The sequence below is a fragment of the Schistocerca cancellata genome, chromosome 12, assembly GCF_023864275.1.
Source record: "Schistocerca cancellata isolate TAMUIC-IGC-003103 chromosome 12, iqSchCanc2.1, whole genome shotgun sequence".
Lineage (NCBI taxonomy): Eukaryota > Metazoa > Arthropoda > Insecta > Orthoptera > Acrididae > Schistocerca > Schistocerca cancellata.
In genome coordinates this window covers 55,146,366-55,161,536 of record NC_064637.1, presented here as the reverse complement: position 1 = coordinate 55,161,536, position 15,171 = coordinate 55,146,366, and the positions used below count along the sequence as shown (strand labels likewise).

Below are 15,171 nucleotides of genomic sequence, written 5' to 3'. Positions count from 1 at the left end.
AACCACATGTTTCAGCGCAGACTTGTAGGAAGAGAGTGACTTTGGTTCTCGAAGGTACTAACAGGGATATAGAGCTATGTTGACTCCAGTACCACAGCTAACTGCTCTAGTTTCTCAGTTGAGCATCCACGATGCGAACAGCCTGATTGAGCTGGTCCCACAGATTCTCGGCTGGGTTTAAATCTGGGGAATTTAGTAGCCAATGGAAGTATGGTAAATTCGTATTTGTGCCCTATGAACCACACACATAAACTGTGAACTGTGGGACCCATTGCATTGTCATCCTGGTAGATGCCATCGTGCTGAGGAAAAAACAGACTGCATGTAGGGATGGACATTGTCACCAAGCATAGATACACACTTGTGTTGCTTGATTGTGCTGACCAGAAAGACGAGATCACCAAGTGAATGCCACGAAAATCCGGCGGGGACCTTCCTGTCAATTGTTCCAAGGCCATACACACCAATGAAAATCTGTCCTATGAAGCATACAATGCGATTCATCTGAAAAGGTCTCTCTCACCACTCAGTGGACGTCCAGCTGCGCTATTGGCACTTGAATCCCAGCTCTCAATGCCAATGAACAGCAGTAAGCATGGGTGCATGAGCCAAGCACCTGCTGTGGAGGCCCACACACGGTAACGTTCACTGAACGGCCGTTGAAAAGACACAGTCGGTAGCCCCTCCGTTCACTTGGGTGATCAGTTGCTCAACAGTTGCACGTCTCTTCGCCTGTAGGCATCTCCACAACCATCGTTCACCACTATCATCTACGGCCCATGGTGCAGCACTGTTGCCTCAGTGCAAGATTTAAACAGCACTGTTTTACCATGCACAGTGTACCTTAACCATAGCAGCCATTTACAAACTTGGTAATTTCACAAATGCTACCACACTTGGTCCAAAGTCCGTCATTCGTCGTCTAGTGGCTAGCCTTGCTGCCTCTGGATCACGGGGTCCCGGATTCGGTTCCTGGCTGGGTTGGCGATTTTTCTCTGCCCAGAGAATGGGCGTTTGTGTTGGCCTCATCATTTCTTCTTCATCATCATCATCTGTGGTCGTGGCTAAATTGCATTCTGTAAAAACTGGTCTGTGTAAAAACTGGGAGTCTGTACAGGCGCTGATGGGTGAGCATTTGAGCGCCCCACAAACCCAACATCATCACCACTTGGCCCAAAATCCAATGATCAAACGCATTTGCATGTCAGATAAATCGCTCTGTTTCTGCAGTATTGCAATGACTGCACAGTTGCCCACATCCCTGACACACTTTATATAGTCTACAACTGCCAACTATGAGCCGTTATTGGAGACTGATGTCGAACTTAGGCAGTGGCCAGATTAATGTGACTGGAGTATACAGTAGACCCACAAAGGATGCAGTGTACAAAAACCTCATTTGACTAATATTTGAATATTAATCATTGGTCTGGGGTCCATATGAGATAGGACTGTTGTAGCAAACAGAGATGATCTAATGAAGAGTGTCACATTTCGTTACAGGTTCAATCAGTGAGGATGAAACCGTTACGAAGATGCTCAGCCAGCACAAGTAGCAAAAGCTACAAGAGCGACACACTGCATCGCAATGAGGTTTTGAGAGTGTACGTTTCTACACTACTGGCCATTAAAATTGCTACACCAAGAAGACATGCAGATGATAAACGGATATTCATTCGACAAATATATTATACTAAAATTGACATGTGATTATATTTTCACTCAATTTGGGTGCATAGATCCTGAGAAATCAGTACCCAGAACAACCACCTCAGGCCGTAATAACGGCCTTGATATGGCTGGGCATTGAGTCAAACACAGCTTGGATGGCGTGTACAGGTACAGCTGCCCATGCAGCTTCAACACGATACAACAAGACTAATGACTGGCGTATTGTGACGAGCCAGTTGCTCGGCCACCATTGACCAGACGTTTTCAGTTGGTGAGAGATCTGGAGAATGTGTTGGCCAGGGCAGCAGTCGAACATTTTCTGTATCCAGAATGACCCATACAGGACCCGCAACATGCAGTCGTGCATTATCCTGCTGAAATGTAGGGTTCTGCAGGGATGAAGGGTAGAGCAACGGGTAGTAACACATCTGAAATGTAACGTCCACTGTTCAAAGTGCCGTCAATGCGAACAAGAAGTAACCGAGACGTGTAACCAGTGGCACCCCATACCATCACGCCGGGTGATACGCCAGTATGGCGATGGCGAATACACGCTTCCAATGTACGTTCACCGCGACGTCGCGAAACTCGAATGCGACCATCATGATGCTGTAAACAGAACCTGGATTCATCCGAAAAAATGACGTTTTGCCATTCGTGCTCCCAGGTTCGTCGTCGACTACACCATCGCAGGCGCTCCTGTCTGTGATGCAGCGTCAAGGGTAACCGCAGCCGTGGTCTCCGAGTTGATAGTCTCTGCTGCTGCAAACGTTGTCGAACTGTTCGTGCAGATGGTTGTCGTCTTGCAAACGTCCCCATCTGTTGACTCAGGGATCGAGACGTGGCTGCACGATCCGTTACAGCCGTGCGGATGAGATGCCTGTCATCTCGACTGCTAGCGATACTAGGCCGTTGCGGTCCAGCACGGCGTTCCGTATTACCTTCCTGAACCCAACGATTCCATATTCTGCTAACAGTCATTGGATCTCTACCAACGCGAGCAGCAATGTCGCGGTACGATAAACCGCAATCGCGATAGCCTATAATCCGACCTTTATCCAAGTTGCAAACATGATGGTACGCATTTCTCCTCCTTACACGAGGCATAACAACAACGTTTTACCAGGCAACACCGGTCAACTGCTGTTTGTGTGTGAGAAATCGGTTGGAAACTTTCCCCATGTCAGCACGTTGTAGGTGTCACCACCGGCGCCAACCTCGTGTAAATGCTCTGAAAAGCTAATCATTTGCATATCACAGCATCTTCTTGCTGTCGGTTAAATTTCGCGTCTGTAGCACGTCATCTTCGTGGTGTAGCAATTCTAATGGCCAGTAGTGTAGAAGACATTTTTTTGGCAATTTGTGGTAAGGTCTTATTTTACCAAACTGCTGGGGTCATCGGTCCCTAAACTTACACACTACTTAATCTAACTTAAACTAACTTACGCTTGAGGGAGGACTCGAACCTCCGACGGTGGAAGCCGCGCGGGCCGTGACAAGACGCCATAGACCGCTCGGCTACCCCGCGCGACTTTCTAGAAGAGTCTAGTAAAATATTGCTACCTCGTATCTATATCTCATGAGAAACCATGAAGGTTAAATTACAGAGCTTCGAGCCCCCAGGAAGACTTGCCAGTAGTCAATATTCCAAAGTGTACAGAACAGAAAAAGGGGGAGGTGATTCTGATACACAGAAACCCTCATATCAAACTGTAAGGTCGCTTGCAGAGTGTAGATGTACACGTAGCAGATCAAGGTCTGACATTTGGCGCTGAGTTGGTTGGTAGGGGTGGTTCATAGATGGTTGATCAGTTTCGCTGTATCAGCTGTGTGCTGACCTTGTTGTGAGGCGCCGAACCATGTGAGGAGGTCGTCATCGGCACCCGCCGTCAACAGCGTGGCGCTGTGGAAGAACACGTGTGCTGCCACGTGAGGGCGCTCCGCTGGGTAGACGCGCGCCAACGCCGGCCGGGATGACGTCACTGGGTAGACGCCACCAGCTGACAGCTGCACGCAGACTGCACACTGGGAGGTCACCTGCCGAGTAACAAAACAACGACCATTTGCAATGGGCTTGTAGTTGGAAAGAACACATGGGCTGCCGTTTTGGGGAAGTCTGGTTTGACTGGATTGTAGCAGCTGTTGTTCTTATGTCAGGGTTGAGGAAAAGGACTTTTCCTCATGCTGTGGTACTTATGACGGGCAACAGCCTTGCGACAGTGGATACACTGGTTCCCGTGAGATCACCGAAGTTAAGCGCTGTCGAGCGTGGTCGGCACTTGGATGGGTGACCATCTAGCCGCCATGCGCTGTTGCCATTTTTCGGGGTGCACTCAGCCTCATGTCAATTGAGGAGGTACTCGACCGAATAGTAGCGGCTTCGGTCAAGAATACCATCATAATGACCGGGAGACGGTGTGCTGACCCCACACCCCTCCTATCCGCATCCTCCACTGAGGATGACATGGCGGTCGGATGGTCCCGGTAGGCCACTTGTGGCTTGAAGACGGAGTTAGTTAGTTAGTGGTACTTACGACAGGGACGAGGAACCAGACATTCTCATTCCTGGAACCTCATGCATGTACATATGGGATTGCTCCAGCGGTTCTGTTTGCCTCTACCAGCATATTACACAACTGTGCATTTCATGTCAGAGTTCAGGACGAGGATTTTGGCTGCTGGCATGGCACTCGTGTCAAAGAAGAGGAGTCAGACTTTGCTATGCATGGAACCATGCTGTATGCGACAGGGTTATGAGATAGCACCATTAGCTCTGGTGGCCTCTACCGTGTATGATTCAGCTGTGGGGTCCCCTACCAGGATTGATAAGAGGACTTTGGCTACCTCTATGATACTCACTCCTGATATGAGGAACCTGACAGGTTGACTGTGGATGCATAACAGAGATAACTAACTGCTCTATCAGTTCAGCTGGCCTCTACTAGACTACAAAGTTTGCTGCGTATCTCCTGGAGCGGTTGTTCGCAACCATCCACTGTGGTACTGACACCAGACATAAGGAACCATCTTTGGTAAGCCATGAAACCACGCTACAAGTGACACTGGTATGGGACTAGTACGATCAACAGGCTTTTACTTTGGAGTTGAGAAGAAGAATTTGGCCTGCGACTGTAGTACTTACACCAGACATGAGGAACCAGACTTTGTCGGCCCTGGAACCATGCTGGACGTCCGCTGTGGTCCCATTGCTGTCCACCAGCACGCTGCCGCTCCAGGATGAGAGCTGGAACCCGGAGAAAAGGCGCACCTCCAGTCTCAGCACACCAGATGGTCGGTGGGACTTCCACCTGAAACACCAGACCACACCACACCATGTAACACCGACTAAAGAGTTCAACAGGGGATTTAGGCCACCATGATGATGTTTGCAGGCAGCTTGTCAATATAAAATCATCATTAACAGTTAGCAATACACCCTGAGGAAGGCGCCTTGCAAGAGTCGCCGAAACGTCGGAATTTTACAGATGACAATGCGGCCTCAAGCCCAGAAGAATTTTATTGACTGTGACAAGGTCCGCAGAAGCCTACGTTTACATCATTAACAGTACAGGGTTATTACAAATGATTGAAGCGATTTCACAGCTCTACAATAACTTTATTATTTGAGATATTTTCACAATGCTTTGCACACACATACAAAAACTCAAAAAGTTTTTATAGGCATTCACAAATGTTCGATATGTGCCCCTTTAGTGATTCGGCAGACATCAAGCCGATAATCAAGTTCCTCCCACACTTGGCGCAGCATGTCCTCATCAATGAGTTCGAAAGCATCGTTGATGCGAGCTCGCAGTTCTGGCACGTTTCTTCGTAGAGGAGGTTTAAACACTGAATCTTTCACATAACCCCACAGAAAGAAATCGCATGGGGTTAAGTCGGTAGAGCGTGGAGGCCATGACATGAATTGCACAACCGATCCATCGGTTTTCCAATCTCCTGTTTAAGTAATGCCGAACATCATGATGGAAGTGCGGTGGAGCACCATCCTGTTGAAAGATGAAGTCGGCGCTGTCGGTCTCCAGTTGTGGCATGATCCAATTTTCCAGCATGTCCAGATACACGTGTCCTGTAACGTTTTTTTCGCAGACGAAAAAGGGGCCGTAAACTTTAAACCATGAGATTGCACAAAACACGTTAACTTTTGGTGAATTGCGAATTTGCTGCACGAATGCGTGAGGATTCTCTACCGCCCAGATTCGCACATTGTGTCTGTTCACTTCACCATTAAGAAAAAATGTTGCTTCATCACTGAAAACAAGTTTCGCACTGAACGCATCCTCTTCCATGAGCTGATGCAACCGCGCCGAAAATTCAAAGCGTTTGACTTTGTCATCGGGTGTCAGGGCTTGTAGCAATTGTAAACGGTAAGGCTTCTGCTTTAGCCTTTTCCGTAAGTTTTCCAAACCGTCGGCTGTGGTACGTTTAGCTCCCTGTTTGCTTTATTCGTCGACTTCCACGGGCTACGTGTGAAACTTGCCCGCACGCGTTCAACCGTTTCTTCGCTCACTGCAGGCCGACCCGTTGATTTCCCCTTACAGAGGCATCCAGAAGCTATAAACTGTGCATACCATCGCCGAATGGAGTTAGCAGTTGGTGGATCTTTGTTGAACTTCGTCCAGAAGTGTCGTTGCACTGTTATGACTGACTGATGTGAGTGCATTTCAAGCACGACATACGCTTTCTCGGCTCCTGTCGCCATTTTGTCTCACTGCGCTCTCGAGCGCTCTGGCGGCAGAAACCTGAAGTGCAGCTTCAGCCGAACAAAACTATTATAAGTTTTTCTACGTATCTGTAGTGTGTCGTGACCATATGTCAATGAATGGAGCTACAGTGAATTTATGAAATCGCTTCAATCATTTGTAATAGCCCTGTATTTTACATGGGATGTACTAAAGGTACTGGAAAGCAGGTGCAAGAGACGCAGATCATGGAGGGAAACAAGAAGTTATAAGAAAGGATAATTAAGTACTCAAATTATTGGAGGAAATTGGAAAGCAGAGGACTGTGTTGCTTTTGAAACTATCACTTTCTACTCACATCAGTCCGTAACTAGTATGGTCCATAAGTTGTTCCATAACTGGTAAGGCGGGGTTATTGTGAACCAAATATTTGTTAATTCAAAATATTCCCTGTTAATGTTCAATTAAAATCAAAACCATTTTTTACAACCACACATCGTATCTAAAGGTATCTAAATCGGATTGAACACAATAAATGTAAATTTTTATATCTTCAGGGGACGACTACAGCCTTACGTCCTGGGGTCGTAGGCTTCTTTGTGTACCACCATCACTGCCATAGTTTGCTGAGCAATAAATCGATTTTTTAACCAAAATGTTTCATTAATGTGTCAGATGGCTACCAGGAATCAATGCACTCCTCTAATGGTAGCCCACCCAAAGCGGTCAACTGCTGGCCTTCAGGCCTCTGCCACCCTTAGCTTAGAGAGCCAGTCACTCAGCTTGTATGGTGGTACTTAAAAGTTTATGACTTAATTATGCATAGTATGTGTAAAAATAGAAGGTACTTTGCAGTTTTGGTTAGAGTTGGTTCTTACTAACGTCCAGCCCTGGTCACATCAAGGATTTCAGGGAATAGTTACATTTAGCCCACCTGTCTAGCCATGCGGTCTAACGCGCTGCTTCCCGAGTGGGAAGGCATGCCGGTCCCCGGCTCGAATCCGCCCGGCAGATTAGTGTCGAGGTCCGGTGAGGCAGCCAGCCTGTGGATGGTTTTTAGGCGGTTTTCCATCTGCCTCGGCGAATGCGGGCTGGTTCCCCTTATTCCCCCTCAGTTACACTGTGTCGGCAATTGCTGCTCCCACACTGTCTCCATGTACATGTACACCATAATTACTCTACCACGTAGACATTTGGGGTTACACTCGTCTAGTATGAGATGTTTCCAGGGGAAGGGGGATCTACTGGGGGCCAAACTGCACAATAACTCTGGGTTCGGTGTGGGGCGGCGGTGTGGTGGGTGGACTGCTGTGGCCCCTTGTGGGGTTGTGAACCACTGAGGGCTACAGCGAGAAGATACCTTTCCTTCGTTTCTCGGTCCCCAGGATAATACACACATTACACAATGGTTAAATCTCACTGGCTAACCGGGTCAGTAAAGGGGGATGTTCAAATTGGTTCAAATGGGTCTGAGCACTATGGGACTTAACATCTGAGGTCATGAGTCCCCTAAAGACATTACACACATCCACGCCCGAGGCAGGATTCGAACCTGCGACCGTAGTGGTCATACGGTTCCAGAATGAAGCACCTAGAACCGCTGGGCCACAGCGGCCGGCCAAGGAAGATGTGCAGGGCAGATTAAACTCAACTGCTCCACGATCTGACATACATTACAGTGATGGAAAGAAATTACGACACCAAGAAGGAATTGTGCGAGATAAACAAAAGTCGTTTATTCAAATTTCGCGCTAGTATGAGGATGCTAATCAGCTTTGCTTGAAATAAGCGCCGCAACGTTCGTGAGCGTTAGTTACCTTTGAGAATTGAAATGGAAAGTTGTTGTTACTCATGAATGCCTTGAAGTCGCCATTGTCACCAGCTCTCTGAATTTTTACGAGGTCATGTAATAGGGCTGTGACAAGCTGAACATTACTTGTGAGACATCCCATAAAGAACTTGCAGGAATATAGCCACTGTACATGACTGCTTAGAGCAGTGACCACGAAAACGCACGGTCGCAAGGAGACCGGGCTCTGCATGGCCACATGGCACTACCGAGAGGGATGACAATCGCGTTCAACGTGTGGCTCTGGCGCACCGTAACGCATCTGCAGCAACAATTTGAGCAGCAGGTGGCACCGTAGTGGGACAACGAACCGGTACAAATGTGTTACTTCAGGGACAGCACCGATCCAGACGCCCCGTGGCGTGCAATCCACTGAACCCAAACCACCACCATTTGCGACTTCAGTGGTGTCAAGCGAGAGCTCATTGGAAGGCAGACAGGAAGTCTGTCGTGTTTTCTCATGAAAACTGGTTCTGGGCCTGTCTCAGTCCCAGTTATGGCTGTGTGACGGTTGGGAGGAGGCCAATTGAAGGCCTGCAACCAATCTGGCATGCTAACTACTCTGGACCTACACTTGGAGTTATGGCCTGTTATGTGATTTCGTATGACAGCAGGAATACTTTCGTGGTTATCCCATGCATCCTGATTGCAAATTTGTATGTCAATCTGATGTCTCAACCTGTTTTCCTGTGGAGAGCATTCGAGGGGGTGTTTTCCAACAGAATAACGCTCTCCCACATACTGCTGTTAGGGCCCAACACATTGTTCATGTTCTAGGCGCTCAGTCCGGAACCGCGCGACTGCTACGGTCGCAGGTTCGAATCCTGCCTCGGGCGTGGATGTGTGTGATGTCCTTAGGTTCGTTAGGTTTAAGTAGTTCTAAGTTCTAGGGGACTGATGACCACAGATGTTAAGACCCATAGTGCTCAGAGCCATTTGAACCATTTTGAACATCGTACATGGTGTCGACAGTTGCCTTGGCCTGTTCGATCAACAGATCTTTCTCCAGAATGAGATTTTCACTCTGCAGCGGACTGTGCGCTGATATGAAACGTCCTGGCAGATTAAAACTGTGTGCCCCACCGAGACTCGAACTCGGCACCTTTGCCTTTCGCCGGCAAGTGCTCTACGATCTGAGCTACCAAAGCACGACTCACGCCCGCTCCTCGCAGCTTTACTTCTGCCAGTACCTCGTCTCCTACCTTCCAAACTTTACAGAAGCTCTCCTGCGAACCTTGCAGAACTAGCACTCCTGAAAGAAAGGATACTGCGGAGACAAGGCTTAGCCACAGCCTGGGGGATGTTTCCAGAATGAGATTTTCACTCTGCAGCGGAGTGTGCGCTGATATGAAACTTCCTGTCAGATTAAAACTGTGTGCCCGACCGAGACTCGAACTCGGGACCTTTGCCTTTCGCGGGCAAGTGCTCTACCATCTGAGCTACCTAAGCACGACTCACGCCCGGTACTCACAGCTTTACTTCTGCCAGTGTCTCGTCTCCTACCTTCCAAACTTAACAGAAGCTCTCCTGCGAACCTTGCAGAACTAGCACTCCTGAAAGAAAGGATATAGCGGAGACATGGCTTAGCCACAGCCTGGGGGATGTTTCCAGAATGAGATTTTCACTCTGCAGCGGAGTGCGCGCTGATATGAAACTTCCTGTCAGATTAAAACTGTGTGCCTGACCAAGACTCGAACTGGGGACCTTTGCCTTTCGCAGGCAAGTGCTCTACCATCTGAGCTACCGAAGATCTTTCTCCAATCGAGCACATGTGGGACATCCACAACCAGAATTAACCACCCCTGTACTGACCGAGCAAGTGCAACAGGCGTAGGAGTCCATCCCACAAACTGACATCGGGCACCTGTACAACACAATGCATGCACATTTGCATGTTGCATTCAACACTCTGGTGGTCACACCAGTTATTAATCTACCAGTATTTCACATTTGGAATGGCTTATTTCGCACTAAATTTAGCCCAGTTAAATATGTTACATACACAAATGCATTCCTGAAATTTCATTACTCTACATTAATTATTTCTTGTTGGTGGGATTTTTCTTCCGTCATTGTATATGAGAAAGTTGCTAAATGTCGGTTTAAGAATAAGCGAAACAACTCAAGGATGTGGAGTGGTCATTGTGACCGGGTGAAACTTTCTAATAATTAGTAAAGACCGTTGATGTATGTGGAATGAATTGTTGACCAGTCTGGTGATGAGCCCATCCTCAGTGACTACATTCAATAGTAAGCTGTGTCGCTTCAGAGAACGGTAAATTTCAGCAGGACAATGCACTGCTAGAGGCGTCCAGGGACGCCACTCACCTGAAGCAGACCCTGATGGACAGCCTGGCAGGGCGGACCTCGAGGTGTCGGAGCCCCGACGAGTCCTCGCCTTCGACTGCCGCCCAGATGTCCAGCAACGGGGTCCGGGAGGCTGGTGCGTATGTGGAGTAGCTCACGCGACCCTGGAACAGGCGTTCCCTCAGCATCCACGCTAACCGCTCACACGAGGGCACTCCCAGGACGACGCTGACTTACATTATACTGCGTGGCACAGAGGAGAAGGAAAATTTTGAAGGTGATGTTGGCAACAGTGCAGAGATGAAGGAAAGGTATTAAACTGTATACAGGGTTATTACAAATGATTGAAGCGATTTCACAGCTCTACAATAACTTTATTATTTGAGATATTTTCACAATGCTTTGCACACACATACAAAAACTCAAAAAGTTTTTTTGGCATTCACAAATGTTCGATATGTGCCCCTTTAGTGATTCGGCAGACATCAAGCCTATAATCAAGTTTCTCCCACACTCGGCGCAGCATGTCCCCATGAATGAGTTCGAAAGCAGCGTGGAGGCCATGACATGAATTGCTGATCATGATCTCCACCACGACCGATCCATCGGTTTTCCAATCTCCTGTTTAAGAAATGCTGAACATCATGATGGAAGTGCGGTGGAGCACCATCCTGTTGACCGTCGGCTGTGGTACGTTTAGCTCCCTGGTTGCTTTATTCGTCGACTTCCGCGGGCTACGCGTGAAACTTGCCCGCACGCGTTCAACCGTTTCTTCGCTCACTGCAGGCCGACCCGTTGATTTCCCCTTACAGAGGCATCCAGAAGCTTTGAACTGCGCTTACCATCGCCGAATGGAGTTAGCAGTTGGTGGATCTTTGTTGAACTTCGTCCTGTAGTGTCGTTGCACTGTTATGACTGACTGATGTGAGTGCATTTCAAGCTCGACATACGCTTTCTCGGCTCCTGTCGCCATTTTGTCTCACTGCGCTCTCGAGCGCTCTGGCGGCAGAAACCTGAAGTGCGGCTTCAGCCGAACAAAACTTTATGAGTTTTTCTACATATCTGTAGTGTGTCGTGACCATATGTCAATGAATGGAGCTACAGTGAATTTATGAAATCGCTTCAATCATTTGTAATAGCCCTGTACATGGTGGACATTTCTTGGGATCTACACTCCTGGAAATGGAAAAAAGAACACATTGACACCGGTGTGTCAGACCCACCATACTTGCTCCGGACACTGCGAGAGGGCTGTACAAGCAATGATCACACGCACGGCACAGCGGACACACCAGGAACCGTGGTGTTGGCCGTCGAATGGCGCTAGCTGCGCAGCATTTGTGCACCGCCGCCGTCAGTGTCAGCCAGTTTGCCGTGGCATACGGGGCTCCATCGCAGTCTTTAACACTGGTAGCATGCCGCGACAGCGTGGACGTGAACCGTATGTGCAGTTGACGGACTTTGAGCGAGGGCGTATAGTGGGCATGCGGGAGGCCGGGTGGACGTACCGCCGAATTGCTCAACACGTGGGGCGTGAGGTCTCCACAGTACATCGATGTTGTCGCCAGTGGTCGGCGGAAGGTGCACGTGCCCGTCGATCTGGGACCGGACCGCAGCGACGCACGGATGCACGCCAAGACCGTAGGATCCTACGCAGTGTCGTAGGGGACCGCACCGCCACTTCCCAGCAAATTAGGGACACTGTTGCTCCTGGGGTATCGGCGAGGACCATTCGCAACCGTCTCCATGAAGCTGGGCTACGGTCCCGCACACCGTTAGGCCGTCTTCCGCTCACGCCCCAACATCGTGCAGCCCGCCTCCAGTGGTGTCGCGACAGGCGTGAATGGAGGGACGAATGGAGACGTGTCGTCTTCAGCGATGAGAGTCGCTTCTGCCTTGGTGCCAATGATGGTCGTATGCGTGTTTGGCGCCGTGCAGGTGAGCGCCACAATCAGGACTGCATACGACCGAGGCACACAGGGCTAACACCCGGCATCATGGTGTGGGGAGCGATCTCCTACACTGGCCGTACACCACTGGTGATCGTCGAGGGGACACTGAATAGTGCACGGTACATCCAAACCGTCATCGAACCCATCGTTCTAGCATTCCTAGACCGGCAAGGGAACTTGCTGTTCCAACAGGACATTGCACGTCCGCATGTATCCCGTGCCACCCAACGTGCTCTAGAAGGTGTAAGTCAACTACCCTGGCCAGCAAGATCTCCGGATCTGTCCCCCATTGAGCATGTTTGGGACTGGATGAAGCGTCGTCTCACGCGGTCTGCACGTCCAGCACGAACGCTGGTCCAACTGAGGCGCCAGGTGGAAATGGCATGGCAAGCCGTTCCACAGGACTACATCCAGCATCTCTACGATCGTCTCCATGGGAGAATAGCAGCCTGCATTGCTGCGAAAGGTGGATATACACTGTACTAGTGCCGACATTGTGCAGGCTCTGTTGCCTGTGTCTATGTGCCTGTGGTTCTGTCAGTGTGATCATGTGATGTATCTGACCCCAGGAATGTGTCAATAAAGTTTCCCCTTCCTGGGACAATGAATTCACGGTGTTCTTATTTCAATTTCCAGGAGTGTATTTCTAAGTCGTAGAATACTCAGGTATCTTAGTGCGATATTTGGCTAAACAGACTTGTCACCTTTATGTGGTGCATGATGACTACTGCTCTGCACAGGTCTGCGTCCCAAACACTAATGAGCGTCTCTTTGCCATCGGTTTAAGTGACACTAACCTCTGCAGCAAATGCAGCCTCGTTGATAGTGTGCCTCATCGTTACACATGTGGAGATCGGATTATCAACTGCAGGTGGACCAGGGAGGAAATTGCTCAAATAACAAGAACTTCAGCAAACAATGTACCGACTAATATTTTCTTCAGACCAGAGCAAATTTACTACCCTCAGGCAAAAAATAACGCAGCGATTTGGTTAATGGGCAAATATACAAGTTATGTTTTTAACAATATTGGGAGCGATGAACATATTGAATACAAGATGTATATGGAAAATAAATTCGAGAAAATACTTAAATATCAGAATCACAATAAGAAATATTGTAACATGCTCCTAATTGTCTTCAGCAGAATGGGTACAGGTTAGGAGCTGGATTCCTAGTAGAGAGGGAATGGGTTGGGTCACGTTCCCGACCTTAACCTCACCTGCAAGTCACGCATGAAAATTAAATCAGTAGTAAAGCAGATACAAGAATATGGCGACAAACATCGGGTGTCTGATATAAAGAAAGATCTTGAACTCCCTATGGATGCGTTTAGAAGGCTGGAACTGACAAAAATAACAAGGCAGTGAAGTATTTTGCGATGTCGCTGTTCGGGACTGCTCTTCTGTCCACGTAATTTACCCTGGTAGGAACACAAATCAAGGATTTACTGACTGATAAATTTGGGTATGGGAAATGATGATGAGGAACCGGCTGCAGAAGAAGAAAATGTGCATGCTGATCTGCCACCAGTTGAAGGTGACAGTGAAGGTGCTAAATTGTTCTACTGCTAAAGACTCATTCTTTCAATGCTGTAATTTATGACTGCAATTATCTGTCACCTTATTTATGTCATTTCATTGTAGCCATTTTTGTTACTGTTTTTGTGGAATTAAAAAAAGGTTGGTTATAGTTAAACTAATGGTGCTGTGAGTTTTGTAGTACAGGCTGTATATTTAGCAGGACGCTGAAACTTCCTAGGTTTGTCCATTAATTGGTGCACTCACGGAAATGCTGAAAAAATCATAGTTCCACTCTCTGCCACCAGGTGGATATATGGCGCTGTAAGCAGTCTGACTGTGGTGCGAGTGCAGAAAAAGACCGATCAAACACGCGATATCGGTAGTCCTGGCACGTTTACTAGCCTGTGGCAGCAAGTTACAACAATATTGTCTCCCAACTGAGCTACATGCTGCGTCCATAACACGGCATGGTCGAGTGGTGATTGCATCATATCTGATGTAGGCCTAATCAGACCGATATGTTGTCATATGCTAGCCAACAGATCAGGAAGAGTCCAGATGCATCTCTGATAGACAAGATCTTTCAGGTATTCCCACAACCAGAAGTCGCATGGACTTATGTCAGAGGATCTGGAACGCCACACACCTTGAAATCGACTAGAGGTAATGCGATCGCTACTGGAGGTTTCTCGAAGCCTATCTTTCATCTGGCAAGCGACATCTGGTGTCGCTCCATCTCGCAAGAAAATACTGGTGTGGACATAGTTATGCTCTTGTAATGCTCTACTCACTTGTTGCACAAGGAGGTCCTTATTGTGGTGTCACCACACTTGCTAGGTGGTAGCCTTTAAATCGGCCGCGGCCCGTTAGTATACGTCGGACCCGCGTGTCGCGACTGTAAGTGATTGCAGACCGAGCGCCGCCACACGGCAGGTCTAGTCTAGAGAGACTCCCTAGCGCTCGCCCCAGTTATACAGCCGACTTTGTAGCGATGGTTCACTGACTACATACGCTCTCATTTACAGAGACGACAGTTTAGCATAGCCTTCAGCTACGTCATTTGCTACGACCTAGCAAGGCGCCATATTCAGTTACTATAATTACTTCAAGAATGTATTCTGAACAGATAATATTGTGACTCATGTACCGTCAAGAGCGACGTTCATCAT

At 48.3% G+C, this 15,171-nt stretch overlaps 1 protein-coding gene across 1 annotated transcript in view; it reads right to left on the bottom strand.

Annotated features, from left to right (window-relative positions):
- The window catches only part of LOC126109449 (C3 and PZP-like alpha-2-macroglobulin domain-containing protein 8), a 968,006-nt gene that overhangs the window by 37,139 nt on the left and 915,696 nt on the right, over positions 1-15,171 (bottom strand). The window contains exons 25-27 of the mRNA XM_049914479.1: positions 10,549-10,691; positions 4,814-4,979; positions 3,510-3,708 (exon numbers count right to left, since the gene is read on the bottom strand). Of these exons, the coding sequence (XP_049770436.1) occupies positions 3,510-3,708; positions 4,814-4,979; positions 10,549-10,691 (508 nt within the window). The remainder of the gene's footprint in view (positions 1-3,509; positions 3,709-4,813; positions 4,980-10,548; positions 10,692-15,171) is intronic.